Here is a 22,236-nt window from a genome sequence, read left to right as displayed (position 1 = left end):
CAATGTCTTTCAGGCTGCAATGGTATACAAAATCTAAAGTATCAAATCTACAGTAAAACAACAGATGTATTTTAAATAATCTCCCGAGCGGCTCAGTCTGCAAGGCGCTCATCTGCAAATGCAAGATGGTCCTACAGTGTGGAACCATTCCGTGACATCTGCCTTATGATGGTGGGGAGCCGGGCCCACAGTGGTAGAACAAACAGACTTCATCCTGCCGGGGATAGGGGGAGTAGATTAGCCAGGATTTCCTCATCTCACTACTCTCTGCCTTCCTGTGATTTGTCAGATGCCTTCAAGTTGTTTGGATGATGTCAGGGAGTAGCGCCTAGTTTTTTTTTTTTTTTTCCCCATTTCACTGTTGTGTGGAAAATAACAATTGGTTGTGTGCGAGTGTATTGAAGAATTGCATTTGCATGACTACAGAGGCTGCTGCAGTGAGACAAGCCTAACATACAACAGGTGATATACAGGGTTGCACACATGGGGAAAAGCATACATTAATGTATTTTTTATGCTATACATGGCCATATAACCCAAGCGGAGATATTTTTCAGAGTTGCATGTATTGACACTTAGTTGAGTTTTTTGACACTTTCTTAAGCTTGCAGATGCATTTCGTATTCATTTCCCTGTCACACAGGTTCTCTCTATTCTTCGCCTCTATGGTTTTGAATAAATCACTTCAATCGCAAGTCGGACTTGGTTCCTATAGACAAGAGCCTACAGAGCTCAAGGCTGAAGCACAGCAATGTGGATTTTCCAGCAGCTGTTTCAGTTGTTTTCTTCTGCCTCATTAAACGTGGACCTCACAGCTGAGAATGCAGAATGTTACAGAGAAGAACTAAAGAGTGTGAAATATAGTTTCCTGTATGGTGTTTGCTCATCTTTTGTTCTTAGATTGGAAACAATGTCTTACAATATATTATTTCAGGTGTCAAACAAGCCCATGATGTTCAGAGACAGGTTTACCTTTGTCAGGTTTAGATTTATTCCACATTGTACTATACATATTGGTGTTTGGAGTAACTTTTTGTTTACTTGTGAAACACACAGGCAAGGCATTTATCAAGGACACCTACCTACCATATTTATTCTAGGTACTGCATTCAGTAATATTACGTTGCATTTTGTCGAGTCCGGTCCCTCACAACCAAAGGTAGCCTTGCACTCATCATTAAATATAGGGTGAGAGTCACCCTAAAATCCCCAATGGCCTCTCCTCTGCAGGAGTTTATACAGTACGGCACAAAACTCACCACCGACAGCCTCGTCTTCCTCCTCCTCTTTCACGCTGTCAAGCTCAATCCTCCTCCCAGCCAGACATGGGATCATTGAAGTCTTGTCACCCTGTGAAAATGTAGTGGAAACCCTTCTCTCTCACCTCACTCTTTTTTATATCTTTTTTTTTTATTCCATCCAACCTGACCATCTTCAGCCGTACATTTTTGCTCTGTCTCCACATATTCTGTATGCTTTGATTCTGTCATCTCTCACTTCCTCTCTTCATCATTCTTTTTGCCACTGATCACTTTTCACATTGATCACATCACCCTCCTCTCCTCTGTGTATTAGGAGAACAACCACTGAGAAACCAGAGCTTCCCTCAGCATGCAATATTCTCAGTAATTATTTGTTCATCTTTCCACTATCACACAATACAATTATTCTATGGGAATTGGGAGGGTTAACTTGTTTAAGGAAATGCTAACTGGGTCACTGAAACAGTAGTGTGGTGGAGAGGGTGAAAAGCAAGACAAGATCCTGTCAGTGGCACTGCATACCTCAGGAAACAGTTACAGGATCTGAAAATGTGCAACATGCCTCCTGAGTGAAGAGTCACAGTAAGATTAATCTCATACCTCTGAACCACTCAAGATTGGATCACACAGAGCTACACTGAATTTCACAGTGCTTGAAAATACAATAGGTATTTTCAACTCCTGTGAGGTTTCAGCTAATGAGGATTGAATAGAAGGATAATTGCCCTTCAGTTAAGTGGAACTCAGTGGCTGCTTTCACTTAGAGCACTTTATCTAACTAACAGGGAAACATCAACAGCTTCATTGCGCATGGAGCTGCTGAGCAAGTGTCACAGTAGGAAGTGTCTAAAACGGTGAAAGTGACGACAGGATGGCACACTCCAAAGGGGTGCATGTTCCTGTAAGAACATTAAAAGTTACCAGCTGCACCTGGCTAATGAATCTTAGGGGGATTTCTGCTCCCTGAACAGTTTCCAGCTTTTAGATGCCTCGTGTACATGGAGTGACAGCAGCCGACTCTATCCTACAAGCAGCATTCCCACACTGGAGGGGTTTAATTACTGTACTGTGGGACGAGCCACGATATTACAGCACACTTTTTGATCAGGCTGTTATTTGATCTGCTCTGAGTCACCCAAAGGAAAATTGTCATCCCAACTAAACTCATCAGCGTGTGCCTCATTTTTTCTGCTTGCGTCACAGGCCCCTCAAAGTGCCTACCCTTCAAAAGCAAGGGGCGGGACGCACCAGTGCATAGTCCGGCCCACAATGGAGGCGCCACAACGAAGGCCGTCCTGACGGAACCTCGTTTTGTTGTGTTCATTTCTGTGTACCCTTTCAGAACGATCTCGCTGGGACACTCCACTCCTGCAGATAAAAGCTAATGAGTTCCATCTCGTTAATGCTGCTCTTCGTCAAAAATTTGGGTATTAAAAGAGGTTAAAGAATCAGGGCAGTACCTCTAAGTGGATCCAGAGGCAATGCTATTCCTGACTTCATTATGAATTTCCATGCTCATTTTCCTTTCTGTTCATGGGAGTTGATATTGGAAGCAGGAGATAAGAATGGATTCAATTATTCTGTGCTTGCGCTCCTTTTTCCTTTAGTCATGCCACTGGGTTGGTGTCTGTGTCTACCTTGATACTGGTAGTCTTGTATCCTAGCAAGAGATTAGTGGCAACCTTGATGTTCTGAAGTTACCTGAGGTAACAAAGAGATCTAATACGAGAAGTGATGTGCCATTTTCAACCAATACTTCTTTGATTCTCCCCATGCAGGTGAGAACCAATACACAATCTGGTGTATGACCCAACTGCCTCACATCTCTCTGGGTTTGTACTGGCTCCATTTCGCACTTTACTTTTCACTTCCTTGCTGTGGCTGTTGGTCTAAATATGAGGCTTGATCAGTCAGTGTCTTTGCATGCAAGTCATTGTGGGCCGCCACCCGCAGACAAGATAATCAAGTTCATAGGCCTCTCCATTAATCCAGGTGACACCTCATGCTGCTAATAAAAGCACATGCTGACCATCAATCCAGCTCAGTTTTATATGCCGCCTCCTTCTTTTCATATTTTCCCACCTTTCACCCCTGAGGAAAATTAAAAAGAAAAATCCTCCATTGATTTTCCTACAGATGGCTTTTGCACAAGGGCAGAATAGGGATAAAACATTGTTTTATCGTCCGCACTCCGCAGAAGTGATCGATTGCAGGAAACCCACAGATTAAGCATTCTCTTTAATGCCAGATTATTTTTTGGGGGGAGATGAACCAATCAAGTATGGCATCTTTTTCCTTGCGGTGTCCCAGACAAGCCCCAGATGACGGCACAATACGGGAAGGGGGGGGGGGTTTAAGATCCACTGGTGACCGAGGTGGTGCGTCAAGCCAAGCGTGACAGTCACTGAGACGGAAGCTGGAAGTGCTGCAGCTGCTGTTAAAAGAGGTCCTCTGGTCACTCCTCATCCAAACTGGTAAATGCCAAATAAAAAACTAGCTGAGGATTTCATGATTGATCCTTTTAAAGTATAACAGCAATCGCAGGAATCTCACTGCCCCTGACAACTCCATCCACAGTGTTCACAGAACAAATCAATGAAGGAATGACAGAGCAGTGGTTTTCTCTAGTGCATTATGGGAAATGAGAAAGTGGAAACTAGGGAATGAGGTATGGACGGGCCCGGTGCACAATGTGGAAAGCAAATTTAATTTGACGCAAATTAAAGTTTCACGTCTTGGTTTGGGTTACACATAATAGCATTACCTTAAGATTTTTTGCATCAGGCTTCACGGGGAGAGTGCTCTCAATCAGAAATGTGTGTTATCCTGTAGAGTGATTCAACACATCTGAAGAACAGGTGCTTGTAATTCTGTTTCCCACAGTCCTGCTGAAAACAATAAAGAAAGTGGAAACATCCACTGCCAGAAGAGGCAAAATCCAAACGCAAACCCTGACTGAAGACGTTCCAATCATGCCGCCGCACAATAAATTGCCTCCCACTTGATGAAACAGCACATCAGATCATTGCATCTTACAGAGGAGATTCAACAGAGTATTGATTGCTGTTAACACTGACACACAGCTGGGAGGTCGCCTCAATCAGCACGATTTTCAAGTTCCATATCGCCATCATTGATTTGGCTGAGTATGTCACTCACTGAGATAATCAAGCAGTTCAACAAAGGCAATACAACAAGCTAACCGCTCATCTCCATACTTTGGTAAGTGTTCAAACATCTTTTCACTCTTCACATATTATAGGATAGAGCTAGGAGATGTTGCACCTTAAAGGAGATTGCGTCCTGATGAAGGTCAGAGGGGGCGCAGATAAACCTTGTGGAAGTCCTTCTCCACCTCCTCCTCCTTTTTGTAGCAAAGACAGGTCTTCCTCACTGGCAAGTTTTTGTTTTTCACAAAAATTCATTTCTTTCTCATTTTAAAAGTAATACCAGGTCACATGAGTTCAGCAAGCAAATGTTTCTCTTCATTTCAGCCGAAAGCAGAGTCCGGTCCCTCACAACCAAAAATGTGTGTGAAAAACATGCACTAGTAACTACAGCATAATAGTTAACAGCTTGATGCCACCCTTCCCTCTTTAAATAATGAATACAGACAAAGCCCCTCTATTACTCGGCCTATTCTGTCCAATGTACAGCAAAAACCCTGCTTCACAGAAGAGATAAGCAATGGATGAAGATAAGAAAATCTGACACTTTTTTCCAAAATTCACAGATTCATTACCACAGAAAAAAGACATTTACGTCAATGAAAAATGTTTATTTCATAGGATACATCAAGTTAATAAACACAAAACAACATACCAGTTCAGTATTCAAAGGCTGTTTTTTTATCTGTCAGATCAAACAAAAACAAGTAACTAACGGCTCTGGAAACAGTGCCCCTCCCCTTCCCATGATGCTCCAGTTTACCCTCTGATCAGTTTGCTCCGAACGCCCATCTCTGAAGGCCTATCTGCTAGAAGTGAGTTAATTGAGGTCAACAATGGCGTGCGCTCCTCGGTCAGCGCGGGCAGAGATGCTGTAAAACACGTTCAGCATCCCCGCAGACGCAACACAAAGGGAAAGAAAAGACTGCCCATATCGGCCCCTCACTCCTTCCTAACAAGCAAACGCTCAGTCCCTCAGATCCCCATCAAAGAACGCAAATAAGAGAATCAGATTAAAGAGGCAGCTGTTTCGCTGCCCGCATATTGCCCGTGGTTGTAAACCAGCGGTGACGAGAGAGCGATTTCAAAAGCCCCATCCCCAACCCCCCGCCCCTCCGCTGGAGACTCTTTATTCTTCCGGACAACTTGCAAATAAACCTCTCACCAGCAGCACAGAGCCCTGGGCTAAAGACAACTTACTGATCACAGTCCAACAAAAAAAAACGATTCTCAGAAAAAAAAAGTTGACCTACTCTAATTTGCGTTCAAAGAATGGCATATGTACACGAAAATGTGCATAAAGAAGCACACTTGATGATTAAAAACACATTGGCAAAATGAAGTGGGAAACAAGCTGGAGCTGTTGATGGCAAACAGTCCCATTAGCATGAAGCACCAACCCACGAGGATTACACACATTCGGTCTCACTTTTCCAAAATGAACACACACATCATCCCTATGCAAATTGCACCTTGATGCACGTAACATCGCGGTGGAAATCCATTTTATTGATTGGCTGCTCGCATGCCCTGAATTAAAAGCGTGTCATTGCCGAGTGGGAGGAACAGATGGGACGGGATATTAAAAATTAAGCCTTTAGGAGGCCAGGGGGGTTTGCGGAGTTATGAAGCGGGCAGGTGTCAGAAAGCAAACCAGCCATTCTCCCTAATTGCATTTAACAGAGTGCTGAGGCGGGTTGCGGGCGCCGCCGGGGCTGAGACGGGGCGGCGGAGAATGCAGGCGAGGGAGCGAACAAGGTGCTTGCGTGATACGACGGTGACACCGATCCCCCCGTTCCGTCCCGTCGTGCCGCCTGGCTGACGGATCCATGCCGCTGGGCGCACCGCAGCCCCTCCCCCCGTCCTGCGCTACATGTCAAAGCTGTAGCACAGTGCAACATCTGGCTCAGGTCCCCGGTCCGTGCAAATGTGATCCGGGCGCCTCAATGCATCCATTACTGTTGGAGTCAGAGTCCGTCATGGTCAATGCGAGTCGGAATGCATGTTTTTTTTTTTTTCCCTGTACTGAAAATGACAAATAACAAACATATTCTTTAAGCCCCCCCCCAAACCCCCACCCACCCCTTCCCCCTACAGAGCTTGGCATCTCCCCTCTGGCGTGCCGAGGCCCAGCGGCTGGGGCGACACCCTCGACAGCGCTGCTCTAACTGGGCTTGGTGAGGAGCTGCGAGGAGAATTCATACAGGTCCTTGTTGATCTTCTTCAGCGTCTTCACTTCCTCCTCCAGCTCTGAGACGCGCACCTTGGTGTTCTCACCATCTCCAAACACGCTCTGCGAGGCACAGGAGACAGGCAGAGAGGCAGAGGGGGAGAGAGAGAGCGCTTAATAGCAAGGCATGGGCAAGCATCATGCTCCGTTGGGCATGCTTTTACATCATTAACAGACTGACAGCCTCACATGTTGCTAGACTGACATGATATAATATTAAATTACAGAATCTATTTTTAGATATGTGAAAAAGTTGGTTCCTGCTCCTATAGTTTCTGAGCTTTCTAATGCATACTTCCGTTTATTTCGAAAACCAAGCATTTCTGGACATGGCTGCTCTTCATTCACAGACTGCACTTCAAGGAACAAACGTATCCAATATTTATGGAAATGTGTTCAAGCGTTAAAAGCTCAAATGTTTGGAAATGAGCTTGGGAATTAATTTCAAGCGGGGGTCTAGAATATACTGAACTATATCTAAACCTGCAGAAACGAGCTCCCACTTGCCTTTGCGGTGAGGTCATGAAATCCCATTTTGAAACATCCCTAATCTTATGGAGCAAATATTGACATTCCTATTGTGGAGAATTCCGCAGTGCAGGCAGTCAGAGGATGACAGCGGTGCACATCTCCCAGGGATTAAGAAAGGAAAACTCTTCGCCTCCACTAATTTATTTATTTACCCACTTATTCCAAATAAACATATTGGGGCCTCTGGCTAGCCAGCGGGGACGAACCCTTTTTTGACTGAGTGAAACTAATCCACTTAACACCACCTCTGACTCTGGCCACAGCAGTGGATTCACGAGTGCCTCCATCAGCGGGAGGATGAGGTGCCTTTGGTGACCCTGTCCAGCTATCTGACTAATCCCTACTGCAGACTCCCCCGCCTTGCCTCCCCCCCCCAAAAAACTCACACACACACACACACACACACACACACACAGAGTGAGAATGTGCTAACCAAGGCTATTGCAAGGATTTCCTGTGAGTTCACAGAAGGCCATCAAGCCCCGGGGGGCTAAGGGCACCAAGTCTAAGAACAGGAATATTGTTTATTACACCACACATTCCTGGGAGCCTCTGAAGTTGGCACTCATTTTGCCTACAGTTAAAATATTGTGCTTCCTGAAAATATTGGAAATGCTAGATCTGAGAGGAAATAGATGGTATACTCCTGCCCCATACACTAACTTAGTAAGAGTGAAAACATGGCTCTGAATTTCTGAAGTTTTGATTATCAGATTCCCTTCATGAAATTCAGCTTTGATTTAAGGATATGAGGGAGGCAGGTTGCCTTAGAAAGGATACTGAAAAGATAGCTGCTCTTCGCATAAAGTCTCAGCACCTCCGGATAAGACCATGGTGCTGTCACACCTGAAATCACACTAGGTCAACAGACAGCTCAATGCGCTGCACGTGACAAGACCTTAACTTCCTAATGGCCTGTCATTTCCACAATCTATGATCCCCAGACACTTATGCAGTAGGATCCAATACCTGCAGGGCCTCAGAGAATGATCATCACTGCCAAAAACAACTACTTTCCCTAAGTATCTTTGTGAGAATCTGGAACCGAAAAAGAAAAAGGCACCAGAAAGAACGGGAGTGGCTCACAGGTTGTAATAAATGGAGCAAGTCCAGCCAGTGGCCTAGAGCTTATTAAAACCTTCACTTTCCCACTAACGAAAGATTAAATGCCTTTTCTGCCACGTCCTCTGTTTTGTTGCGGTTTTTTTTTTTTTTAACTCATTTGTAAGGCAGTCTCTCGTGTCGTCGTGTTCAGACGCCGACCTTCCTGCTCACCTTGTCTGTGACGGCACACATGAGGGAGTACAGCTTCTCTGCCTTCTCCAAGTGCGTCTGCTCCGAGCCCTGACGGAGTCCAAACACAAGGAAAGAGTCATCAGTCATGTAATAACTTACACGGCCATGGCAAAATTCATTAACAGATCATCAGTGTGTGTACGCTTGCATGTGCGTGCATGTGTGTGTGTGTGTGTGTGTGTCTCTGTGTGTGTGTGTGGGGGGGGGGGGGGGGGGGGGGGTGCGTACAAGGCGTTTCTATTCTGAAGGACCTGCTGACACAAAGGGTCAATGTCAAGCACGGTTAGTTGACGAGCCAGGATTCAGGACACTGATTTGCAACTGACACGGAACTTTACTCCACCTTACAGCCAAACTATGCGCTCCTCTCTCAAGAGGAGTACAAAACTAGGTACAGTAAAGGCTGACAATGATAATAAAGGCTGACAATGATGATAACAACAAGGTCAATCTTTTTTAATGGCCTTGTCCAATAAACGGTCTATGATCACCTTTCTGCTGATTTACAGGGAGTCAGCAGAGAGTCCGGTGAATTTACAGCTCCATCCACTGACACTTACTGTGTGGGTGTTCTTGCTTATTTTACAACATGGTCAATAAAGGGAGCTGAGAAGTAAGCTCAGTGGACTCTGCGGACGGAGGCTCTGAACAAACACACCGCCCACATTACTGAGCACACAGGGAGGGAAGAGAGACATCATATTAATGGGATATTACACAAGCCTCATAAGAGCCAGCCGGACGTGAGAGCGGTGCACTTCCACGCAACCTCAGCTCAACGGCAGTTATTAGCACCCTCGATGACTTCATTGCATTTCGCTATTTAGATGACAGTTAGTGCGAGCGGTTTGGCAGCAGGAAATTCACAAACAGCCGGTAACGGAGGGGGTGGGGGGTGGGGGGAGGAAGAGCAGCCTGCTAGAGGCTGCCTTTCATCACTGAACACCCCGTGCTCCCCTGTCCTCAGCATTTCGGCGGCGGGAAAAGATAAAGGCCTTCCGCTGGTATGCATCGTTATCTACCTGTACCCCATAATCTCCCTGAGCCCTGCCCCCAGAGGTACCGCTCAATTAGTGAGATGTGTAACTCCCCACCGAGGGAAGGAGAGGAGACCTGCCAGCTCCCTTTGCTCTCAGACCCAGCTCGGCTTGGCCATGTCCCACGCGCTTTATCGTGACCTCCCTCAGAACAAAGTGGCCACGCCGTTAATGGCGTTCCTCAGTGCCAAGACGAGGGGCTGGACAGGTAATTTCAGGCCAGCGGCAGGCTCCCGGACTCCCAGCAGAACACACGCTTGCACTGCTGGAGGAAACCGATAGCAACAACAATTCTGGAGTAAAATTAATTTGGTTACTTAATTTCTAAGCGGCACGCTGTGTGAGCAGACGCCATGTGTGATGTTGGCAATGCCCCTGGGTCACAGCAGGAATATTGTCTTTTCATTCTTATTAGTATTAATTTTTCTTTTTTTGATAATTTGTTTTATTTTTTCCCCCCGCAAAGCGTGCGTGAAAAGCTCGTTTTGAGACATGACAGTGTATTCCTAACGGCTCAGAGATTAGCTTTTATGTAAATAAGAAAAAAAACCTCAGAGGCTGGGTGAATGAGACACCGTAGAGAAAAAGAGGGAGAGGGTGACAGAGAGAGAGAGAGAGAAAGGAGAGCGAGAGAATGACAGAGCAAGACAGCGAGAGAGAGAGAGAGAGAGAGAGAGACAGAGAGACAGAGAAAGAAAGTGAAAAAGAGAGAGAGCAAGCGATAAGGGGAGAAATTGGACTGCTGGTATTGTAAAGATGGTTGGAATCCCTGAGCAGGTGGTAGGTAATTATAAAAACCTGGCATTACCATTTTATTTGGAGCAACATAATTGATTTTGACACTGAGAGAATTGCCAATAGGTTCCACACAGATGTTTCACAGTAATATTCGCAAGCAAATACATATGTATAAGTACATATCTGATCCATTTAGGACTGAGAAAATATGCACTACTAGCCTGTTAAATAACTAAGGCCATAGAGGAAAATGCACTGCTCGATTTAGTTCCCCAAATTAACATTAAATCAAGCACTGCAGAATTCATTTACAGCAGCCAGACTGGAAGGTTGCCCTTGGTAATTCTCAGGAACTCGGTGTTAAACACCAGCCTGTTGTTATGCGCCCCACCATTATTCCTTCTTGATGTCCCACCATTAATCAAGGCCCCATTTATTTTATGAGACAGATTACATTTATCATAGTATCGATCTACCTGCCCGTGTTCAAAGTTTTCATGATGCTGCAAGTCCATTCAATATTTTGTTTTTGAATCAATGTGTTTACTCAGGTGTTTAATCCGAGAGGCCCCTGATTTAGACTTCATTAGCGTCCATTGTGTGCAGCGGCGGGGCGGAGTCTGACCTGCACGCTGGACCCCAGACGCAGACACACCCCCCCGGTCTCGGTGCCCTCGCCCTGCTCGGACGGGTTGAGGTGGCGACTAAAGCGCGGCAGGGGCACGGCAGGCCGGCTGTCTGGCAGGAACATGTTGGCCGGTGCGGGGATGATGAAGGCGTTGGTAACGGGACCTGTCGGGGGCAAAAAAAAGGGGGGTGGGCTGGGGTTAGTAACGTGCGCATCTGATCCTGGTTTCTCACACGCTGTCGCTTTCACACATCAACGCGTGCCCCCGTGAATGGCTGGGAAAATGATCAACAGAGGCTGAGTAGAGAAAGCAGTGTAACACCATTACATTACATTCATTTAGCAGACGCTCTTATCCAGAGTGACTTCCAGCACAATAGAACATAAGTGTATCCATTCAAGCTGAATGAGCAACAGTGTCAGACCAAGCTAACAACATTCCCACACCAGGGAGTGTGCAACTTGACCAGACAAGGGAAGCCATACTATCCTACCATACATGAGTCACTAGAACACACAATCCGAAATACATCGCAATACTGCATGTAAAATAAACAGTAAGTGCTACAGGTAGTGGGTGTTAGGGGGCAGGGATTGAGGTGGAACCGAGATGCAGTCTGAAGAGGTGGGTCGGAAGAAGGCCAGTGATTCCGGTGTCCTGACCTCCACGGGGAGTTCACTCCACCAGTGAGGGACCGGTACAGACAAGGATCATGTTTGTGCAGAGAGTAGCCCTGAGCCAGCACTCTCCTCTCTCCCAGATCTCCCAGCCGACACCACCCATGGGAACCTCTGCAGTTCACGTTTAAAAAGTAAAAACAACACCACATCATTAGAAATAAATGATGTCCTTGGAATTTTACGATTTGGACACTTTAGCGCTCTTCAACTCTTGAACTCAACGTCAAAGTCCCCTTTTTTTATTTGCCCATTACTGCCAGTATTTCACACATGGGCATCAAATCATTGGAACTGCCCATCTGTCCAAAAGGATAAAAACATCTTTCCCTGAAATTGGCCACTGGAAAGGTTTTCAGCAGCACTAGCACAAAGCCTTCCGCACAGCCTGCATCAGGTACAGAGAGATTAATGTGCAGAATCAAAAATTCCACTGAGGTTATGACACAGACTAATTCCCACTGATGGCTCCAGGTGAATCAGCCATCTTATCTCATGACGGGACATAATCACAAATCATTTAACCACTGTGCTCTTGTGTCACCAAGTCCTTTTTTACATTAAAAAAATCTGAGGTAGAAACCTGATCCTCGTATCCTGAAGGGACGGAATCTGAAGTAAACTTTTTTAGCTGTGGGGTAAGAAAGCTGATCAGCACACAATAGGGTGTCTTCCACAGTACCCACTTTTTAATGTATTCAGAATTGTGCTGAACTACATTTTCCTGGAGAGACATGAATAAAATTCTTATCCAAACAGGAAAGAAAACAAGGCTTGCCTGAACTTTCAGATGTCTCCCTTATTTTAGACTTTAACTATGCCTCAAGTGTATTCTTAGCATTAATCTAGGACAATACAGATCACCTAATTTGAAAGTATTAATCATACCCATTTTGTCATCTTACAGGTATACATGTGAACCTTATTGCAATTAGACTCAGTAATATTACATTTTAAGCATCATTATAACTTAAGAAAGCCTCTGAATTTGTGGTTGTTTTTTTCTTATCATATCTGCTTTTTTTGCCAAAATGCATCTTAAGTCAATCTTATAATTGTTATATATGTTACATATTTATCAGACGTCCAAGATCACCATTTCACAATCCCAAGTGCTTTCTTTTTTTTCCCCCAAGTGTTTTTCCTTTGGATCAATCAATTTATTTCCCAGAGAGTTAGACAGAAGAGAAGAGAGGATCATAACGAGGTAGAGCCATTAAATCTAAATTAGATCTGATGTTGTTTGTTGCATTGATGGCCACTGCACTTCTTCAGATGCACCTTTCCTGTATGTGATTGGGGGGGGGGGGGGGGGGTCACCATAAATTCTACATCTTTATAAATACATGTTATTCTATTGGTTGACTATTCCACTAATCATCTTCAATTGGAGCTAAATGTTCGAATTGAAGGAGCTCAAGTAGCTGGGATCCCTCATTAAACAAACATGACTGTTAGAGGTTTCCATCCGTTAAAGTTGGAATCTTATGCAGAGCGCCTCTGCACTGGAAATGAAGAGGTTCTTTTGAAGAGATCCATGGCAGACAAAATATGCAGAACACAGGCAAACTATGAAACTTGTGCAAACAGTGCTTTTTAGTTTGTTAAATTCACATCTGTCAAATCCCTCCAAGACAGCGGTAGCATTCCTCTACGATTCCGTCTGATGTCTGGTGAAAACAGAGCGAGCAAGAGCCATACCAACGGCAGAAAAGGAAAACCAAAGCTCATTTTTTAAAACAGGTAAAAATGGAGCGACTGCGAGCTCTTTCTAGATTTCAGCACGGGTGTGTGGATATGAAACGCCGGGGGCTGTGTGACACGGCATGAAAGAGGGGGACAGGGTGAGCACACAGAGGGAAATGCTTCTTTCCTGTGTGGCTGATGAATGCCATCAGGGGATTCTGTGACATGAACTCAGCGGTGAAAGCAGCAGCGGCGGCAGCTGGGTCTGGGCTGGGAGCAGCTTCTCTCTAATCAGTCCTCATGATCAAACAAACTCGGAGTCAGACGCTTCCCGTGAGTCAGAGGTGTTTCAGGGGATCACTTGGTCGGGGGTGTTTCGCGGTGGGACCGTTCCGTGTAGCGGTTTGGTTCTGCCAATCGATTTGCATTGGATTTATACTACAATGACTGATTCATACTGCTCCCTGGGTCTGCTTTTTTATGTAACTCCCCTCCCAACACACTCCCTTTTTTTCCTCTGAAAAGTGGATATAATTCATGCCCAATGTTCCCATCGACGCAGACTGACGTGTTGCAGAAACGATGAGAAATGAAAGGACCCTCTCATCGGTGGGGGCAAAAAATGAGCAAAGACAAGGGAGCGCTATGTGATAAGGAGCAGCTTAAAGAATCTGACACAGATGATGCCACATCTCTGTGGCCGCTGGGGGTTTGCGCAAGGTGGGTGCACACATTACCACAGCTCCGTCAATGCAAAACTTCAAACACGCACACCCTCTTCTTCACGGCGCTAAATCGCTGAGTCAGACCGTGGCGTATCACATTCTCCTCCGGGCTTGATTGCCGACAATGCAAAGCGAATGGAAGCGGAACCCGACAGCCAGTTTCTGGATTCAGTCCTAGCAAACAGTTCCAACGCGGTTTTTGCATAAACTCAAATTACACCCCTAGTCGGTAACCATAATATCAGAAAGCATATCAGCGCTCATTCATCTCTCAGTGGTCTCCCATCCCATCGAACCTTCTGAATCGCTCTGTGAAACAGTGGTCTAATAAAGGCGTTCCTTTTAAACAGTGGCTTTATTCTAAGCACCAACTGCCACCTTCTGAGGACTGAGCCACTGGCAGAGAACCTGATGTTTGGACCCCACGCCAAAGGTCTTGCACGTCAGCTGCATCAGGCTGACAGGACTTTTCTTCTCTGCTGATTAATCTGTTTTTGCACAAGAGGGGGTTTCTGGAATGATTGATTCCTTCCAAAAACTTTCTGATGATTTGGGATGATTTATTAATGCTCCAGCTCCCTCTCCCCACAAAGCATGTCATATTTTTTAGCTTGGCCGAGTCCTGTGCCAAAAACGCAGTCGAGTCAATTTAATTCTAAAGCTTTTTAAAATAAAGAGATGAGATGCTTCTCTAATGCTTTTTCCCCCCAACAGAGAGTGCCATCATATCTCCTGGAAAGGGTTGGGAAGACAGAGGATGAGTAGTGGAAAGCCAGGAAAAAACACAGGAAGGAAATGGAGTAAGAGAGGGAAGGAGAGGAGGGGAGGGGGAATAGATTTTGAGCCTGTGATTTAGGGTATTTAAATCAATGGTGTTCTACAAACCTGGGCTTGTAGGACACACTGTAGGCTGCAGGATGGCAGTCCCCTTTAGCTCCATCCATGTTATTGAATATACATTTCAAAAAATCCCTTGTGAATGCTGAGTGGGGCATTCAATCTCGTTTGTCTGCTGCCTCCATCAAACCGCCTGCCATTTTTTACATGCTGACCATTATCAACCCCCAGAGAAGTGAAAATGTAATAATATTCTCAGTGGAAAGAACTCATTCACATATTAAGGAATGCTTGCACTAGGCAGAACCTTATCATGCATATCATAGCAGAACTCTGTGTTACTTCAGCTGACTGGTTGGGACTCGGGAAGGAAAGGTGGAGTGAATATGTTAATCTAAACGTCATGGCATAAATCCTAAATCTAAAACTGTGGGCGGGTTGACAAGGGTGAGGGAAGGATGCAGTGCCATAATTCCTCATCTATGTGCTGAGCTTCATGCCAGGAACATTTCACGCCAAAGGAGGTTGAAATTAAAAGAAAACGTGGGTGGTTGATTTATCTGTCCTGACCGTGGGTAAATGTAAATCAAAGAGTTTGGTAACCTTTCTTCTAAACCCCTTGGCATAAAACTCTCATCAAAAGGCAGGTTTGCTTACCAAGTGCACATTATCGATTCTGCTTAGGATGTATTACTGTGAAAGCCAAAAATGAAGTGTCAGTAGAGGGAACCAACTCTTCCACCTTCTTTGTGAGTCTAGTTCACATCGGTAAGACTAGCCACATGGCTGGGTGTCACATTAGCTTCCTCGTAATTTTGGAGGAAATCGTTTCAGTGTGCACTGCCTGTTGTTACTGATAAGAGTTGCTTTGGGGGCAGCTGAGGCGATTCTAAATGTTAAATCATGCTGACTGTAACTACCCCCGGGGGGGGCTTTTGTACTTCATCAATTAGCAGGATATTATATGTAATTGTGCATACACACACACACACACACAAACACACACACATTTATATATTTGTTTGTTTATATATATATATACATACATATATATAAACAAACACATGTTGTTATTCATCATCAATCAAACAATACAAATATTTATAGCGAGCTAGCCATTGTAGTAATCTTGCTGTGCTAGCTCATGCACAATGTTGTATACATCATATGTGTTCACAGCTTGACAAGTCCATTCCAAAAATAATAGCAGTGGTGGTATAACATATTTAAAATGATCTTGCTACCTTATATGTAATGTGTAGGGCCAGTGGCAAGAATCTCTTCCTAGCATAGTAAATGTTAACTACACATTTATTACTGAATATAACACTACTTGATAATACATGTAATCAGCTGGCCAGCAATAATGATCAAGATTGGCTGACTCTAGCCTGAACACAATGTGTGTTGAGCTATGTTGTTAGTCATGCTTTTGCAGACTTACATACCTAATGACAGGATAATCATAGTTTTAGACTAGCTAACATTACCAAACCACCTACTGTACATATTCAATAACACATTTGCACCCCAGAACTGTCCATGTAACACTAGTTTTCATTCATATCTGGTTGTCTCAGCAAACTGTATCTTGCCCCTTCTGCCATGTAATGCTTGCATAAAATTAAAAAGTATCTCACTTGACAGAGTGCATGCATATTCACTTTTCGAAAGAACGGGTTATTGAAATCTGCCAGATGTTGTTACAAGCAGTCTTTAAACAGAATTGGCAGGTCCACCCAGGCGTACTGGGGTGTGTTTTTTGCTTTCTACAGTATGTGCAGATCTTATTTTAAATCAGCAATCTATCGTACAGGCGTGAAACAGTGTGTTGTTCCATGGCAAATTCTGTTTATGTTACATTCCATTGCATCTTGCTGGTTTGCACAGAGCAATCCACTATGTGAGGGACATTTCACATTTGGTGAACAATCAAACTAAAAAGTCAAAATTTAGTTCATGCAACAGCACGAAAGATTATACGTCTGACAAAACACTGAAGATCCAAATGCTGCTTGCATTGGATTAACCGATGTAACCGATTAACCTCTTTTACATGTCGTTATGGAAATAGCCAAAAGGTTACCACTGGTAAATAATTAATTCAGGGATGAATGTAATGCCATGAGAAGAGGCCTGATCACAACACCTGTAAGAGTAAAGATCAAACTGCTTGAACAGATTTTTTTCTGGGGACGACAAAGGCAACTCCACCAGAACTAGGTAGCTTCAAATACAGGAAGAAGGACCAACGTCCATCAATAGTAACAGTACTTACTTTCTAATTTAGCGTGCTGGCGACAGGAAAGAGCAACCATCTCTGCTCTTCTGCTGAGCTTTATACTGACTCAACTGTCTGTTATTACCAGTAATGCGCTTTCATTTTCAAGCAATACTGACTTACAACATCTTCAACAATGCAATCCATCTTCAGGCATTAGCTGAGCTTCTTAAATTAAGCGACTAATCAATGCAGGAAATTGAATTCAAACACACCCATGATATAAAGTAATAGAAATAAATGCTTATAAAGAGCAAATCATCTCTATTTAACTTAATTTCCCCCTGAGTAAATATTTCCAAGCTGTGCGCCTTTGTGATTCAGCAGTGCAAATTCTGCAGCATTGTTATTTACCATGTCATCATATTCAGCAGAAAATATCCGTTTTGGGGAAGATTTCTCTGGCTCCTTGACAGGAAAAGGTAAGGGTGGGAGAAAATTAATGTCACAGAAAGTTATAACAGGTTTTTTCTGCCTAGGACAAAACAGTATTAGCCTTAGGGTTACATCCTGTATGGCTAATTGCAACGTTGAATGAATATGAAAGCCAGGATCAAGCTCAAGTAACTCTTTAAACCGCAGTAATATTTCCATGTTTGAGGAATCCTGTCTTGATGTCCCTATTTTTGTCTGTTTGGGGCGAGCGAGGGAATTGAATTATGCATCAGGACCATCGGAAATATCTCAAGTAGAGCAGCTGGCTACTTCGGAAGGGAGAGAACAAAAACACCCATATATTAAAATTGGATTCAGGCAATGGAGCCAAGAGGTTGCTCTTCATTTATCTGCACATAAATACAATACCCAAAGTCAAACAAAATAAATTACTGCATCATAAATAATGCAGGACAGCGGCAGGAGAGAAAGACGAGGGCAACATTACGCCTAATAAGGGTGGCTATAAACTTCACTCTAATCTCACAATAAGTAAATACAAAGCAGACTGGGTCTCCTCCCTCTTTCTGTCTATCTTCTTTGGAGAATAATAATAATAATAATAATAATACTTTATTTGTATAGCGCTTTTCATACAAAGAATGTAGCTCAAAGTGCTTTTACATTTCAGCATATGACAGAAGAAAGAAGAGAAAAATACTACTACTAATAATAATAAAAATAAAAAAAAAATAGTGATAAATAGACCACACAATAAAAAACCCCAAAATAAACCACATAATCCAAGGGGCATAAAACAGGAAAGATAATCAAAGTTAAAGAATAAAACAGTTCAATAAGCCCTCAAAACCATTCTGGTTTCTTGAAAACCGCACATTTGCACTAACTGGAGGACACCATTTACATTAAGAGAGGAAGAGTTTTAGTTCAGGAAAAATAATATTTATGACCGTGTCCTTCCATGTAGGCCATCACTAAACTCCAGAGGAAGAAGTGCAAAGAGAAAAACAGAGGAGCGTGAGACGCGGAACCCTACCTGTATCTGAGCAACAACAAACCCAGCGACCATTTAAAATGCACTTTGTGTAAAAGCCCAAGCAGGGAGTATATTCCTTCCTTGTTGTGGGTAATCAGGGCTGGCTAATTATCTCCCACTCAATTACAGATATCGATCCCTTAGAGCTGGCTCCCACTACTAGCATTACACTAATGGTCTGGGCCCCCTCCGCCACACATTCATAAATTTTGAGCTCTGCCACTCAGGGTCAGGAAGGCAAAGGTGGAGATGGGGGAGGGGAGCGCTATGCTCTGACACTGCCAGCACACTGCAGATACAGCCTCCAAGCATGTGCGTCCACACACACGGGAAGGAACTCAGACTTAAGACCCATGACGCAACAATCTCCATAGACCATTTCAAAAGTTAAATCCCGATTTCTCCTGAAGCCTCATGTCCTTGCATTTAGGTAAACTTGCATTCAAGTAATCTTCCTGTTTTAACCCAGGATCTGGATCTGGATCTGTGCTAGGTTTTCAAGTGGCTGTGCACAACATATGGTAGAGGTGTTCTTGTGGTGGGAATTTCATTCTCCTACGGTGACTGAAGTTGCCAACTCAACAGCCACTGCAGAAGGGTGATAAATGATGCAGGGCCCCTTCTTCCTCCAGTTCACACTGAGGTGCCAGCCCCAATCACTTTTTCAACAGCTCCCAACATGTCCTGAAAAGTAAAGTGTGTCAGACAATTCCACTGCTGTCCCTGAAAACAAGGGAGGGAGGGCAGGGTGAGAGGAGAACATCACTCTGATGTCTTCTCTGGAGTTTTGACTAGACAAATGCAGCCTGTTCTCTCCCCCCCCCCCCCCCCCCCATCTCTCTCTCTCTCTCTCACTCTCTCTCTCTGACAGAGAACCAGCCGCAGGCAGCAGGACCCGGGATGGGCTGCTTATCATGCTGTTCAATCATACCGGTATTTAACACAGAGGTTAATGTGCTCCTTGTGTCCCTGCATCTCCCTTGACAGAAACAGATTTGAATTTGAGACCAGCCTGAGCCAAATGAGTCCAGCAGGAATCAATCTGCCATGCTTTTCAACCACACTGTAAATCTATCCTGGAAGAGTCATCCTTGTAGTGGCTGAAACCAAACAAGGCAGAGGGGGCAAAGGCAGGAAAGTAGCTGAATCAGAATTTCACCCATGCAAAAAAAGGCGAGCAAGAACAACAGCCAGGGACCTAAATAAAGGCGACACATTTCATTTTTCCTGGAACATCAACAAAAGTGGAACAAAAGGAAAAGTCAAGGCCTGAGTTGCAAAGTAATAAACCAAAAAGGATGAATGACTGGTATGATGCCTTCGCTTTTTTCGATTTATTGAATGGCAATCTCATCATTGTATTAGTTTCAATGCTCACTGCCAAAAACGGTTGGAACCCGCTTCAAAAGAGCCGCTCTGGAAGTGGCAACCTCGCATCTGGTAATGCTCCCTCTCCGGCCCTTTAACTTGCTTGAGTCAAACTTGGCACGCTCCCAGCGGCGGATTTAATGTTTGCCGTTTCCAGAATGAAACTAAATCATTATGAACGAGAAACCTTTGATATCATGGGATTTAATGCATGCTCTGAAAATCCACCACGATCAAGATTTTTAAAAGCCAATTTCACCTTGGTCGTTCCACGCGCACCTGCCCCTCGTTTGTGATCATTAAGTATCAGCAGGAGGAAGGTAATCAAAAAACAATAATACTTGGTAATTACGCACGACAGAAGCAGTAATTGAGTTAATGCTTACAGTGCCTCGGAGGACGATAAGCAGACAGTTACATCCACAAAGCAGGATTGGTGCAGACAGGTGAAGGAGACTGCAGTGTCTGAAGTGTAATCTGTCAGAATGTCACTGTGGGCCCATAGTTAATCAACCTGAATTTTGTCAATTACTGTGAAGAGGCTCTTCTCTCTCTAGAGAGAGTGCCACCAGCCCTCTGCTCCGTTAATACAAGTTAAGAATTCCTTGGTGAGTCTGAGACGGTGTCTCTCGAACTGCAGCACATGGGTAAATAATTTCCCCTGAAAGGCACAAAGCTATCATAAAGCTAATCATCTGTGTTGAAGCCACAGGTTAATTCCTGCAAGGAAAACATCTCTGATTGACATTCTGACTATGTATTTATGTGCTAGGGGTAAAGACAATAAAGCAGGTAATTATCACTCGATAATAGATCAACTATTTTCTTCTCCAAATTTAATAGTCAAATAATCTTTTTTTTCTTGCTGCCAGACTTCTAAGGTGAGCTACATGAATGAACAAACTGCAAAAGACAGAAGGTGACACACAGTCACACTTTTCTGATCAATTTGTCCTTCTTTGCACTGAAGGAGAATCAGTGGAGAATTACACGGTTTGAGAGGTTTATCGATATCTACATTCAAAGAAATCAGAAAACGTGCATATACATACACACAGAGGAGTTAATATTTCTGCAGGCCACCAATGATCAGTCAGTGTAGACTGTCAAGGACACTCCCGCTCACACTGTAGAGACAGTCAGCAGTCTGTGTGAAGCTAAATTCATACCTCTTTCTCTTTTGTTCGTCATCAGGACAGTGTATAAGCCATGGTCTATCTGCCTGTAGCCAATGTACTCATTTTATGCTGATCCTGCCAGTAACTAGATGCATATTGTCCAAGTCCTAATTGACAGTCCACACATAAATTGTTTAACTTAAACAATTTATTAATTGTCATTGTTCACATATGGAATTAAGGAACAGACACCCCCACATCCACAAGCGCATGCACAAGTAATTTCATTTGCTGAAAACCCAAACATAGTAAGCTTGAGATGGAAATTCCTGCACATTAGCCATGAATCAGACTCAGTCTATAGACTACGGCATTCTCGCTTGCAAATCAGTTTGGAAAGGTAAAAAAAAAATCTCTTGGTGTTTTTCAGAAAAGAAGTCGATAACTAGTCTGCAGAAGTCAATCACAGGTCACTGCGGAATCTTTTTTCTGCTCTCTGAACTCACTTCAGATGCATGAAACACAACCACTAATGTATTTCCACTGGAATCTGCTGGCTGTAGGATCAACGAACGGAAGTTTTTTTTTTTTTTTTTTTTTTAAAAACATTCATTCTCACAGAACTCCAGCTTTGGAAGTACACATTTCAAAACTTCCGTTCACCTGGGAGTGGCTTTCTGATTTTCCGCAACCCAGCTGATTAGCTCTGGTGAGGCGCCACAGCTTAATAAAGATGAAGAGAAGGAAGAGGGTGACGGCCTAAGGAGAACTGGCCATGAAAGTGGTTTTAATTGCCTTTGTAACAAAGCACCCTGGAGTGACTAACACAAACTGCTGTCCCCGCCCCGCCTCCTCCACTCTCTGTCTGATGCTACAAAGCTAAGACAGTCTAAGAGCCACCGAGAGGCCGAGCTGCACACGGCGAAGAGGGGAGCCCGGAAGTTTCTGACAACTCCGTTACCGGCCGACTGTGCCCTACATCGCTGAGTAGGCACTGGCGTCTCTCAGCTGTGATGAGGACCTCAGAAAGGTACCATCACCCACTGAGCTCTGAGAGGGAAAGAGAAAGTGGCAGGAAGTTCCAGGGCATGGAGACGACCCCACTGTCAAAATAAGCCTTCATTCGGCACTCTTAACGCAATCTGCTTAAATGCCACGTTCTCATAAAACACGTTTTGATACTGCTTGGTCGTTTTTTTCTCTAATGTACCGAATGTTTAAT

At 44.1% G+C, this 22,236-nt stretch overlaps 1 protein-coding gene across 1 annotated transcript in view; it reads right to left on the bottom strand.

The window, feature by feature from the left end:
- Positions 1–6,523: 6,523 nt before the first annotated feature.
- wdr18 (WD repeat domain 18) overlaps positions 6,524–22,236 on the bottom strand; it is a 50,534-nt gene continuing 34,821 nt past the window's right edge. The window contains exons 8-10 of the mRNA XM_036522281.1: positions 10,887–11,053; positions 8,466–8,534; positions 6,524–6,722 (exon numbers count right to left, since the gene is read on the bottom strand). Of these exons, the coding sequence (XP_036378174.1) occupies positions 6,594–6,722; positions 8,466–8,534; positions 10,887–11,053 (365 nt within the window). The 3' untranslated portion in view covers positions 6,524–6,593. The remainder of the gene's footprint in view (positions 6,723–8,465; positions 8,535–10,886; positions 11,054–22,236) is intronic.

Source organism: Megalops cyprinoides, chromosome 2 (assembly GCF_013368585.1).
Source record: "Megalops cyprinoides isolate fMegCyp1 chromosome 2, fMegCyp1.pri, whole genome shotgun sequence".
In the NCBI taxonomy this organism is placed as follows: domain Eukaryota; kingdom Metazoa; phylum Chordata; class Actinopteri; order Elopiformes; family Megalopidae; genus Megalops; species Megalops cyprinoides.
The sequence above is the reverse complement of the archived record's forward strand: the minus strand, read 5'-3'. Positions and strand labels throughout refer to the sequence as shown.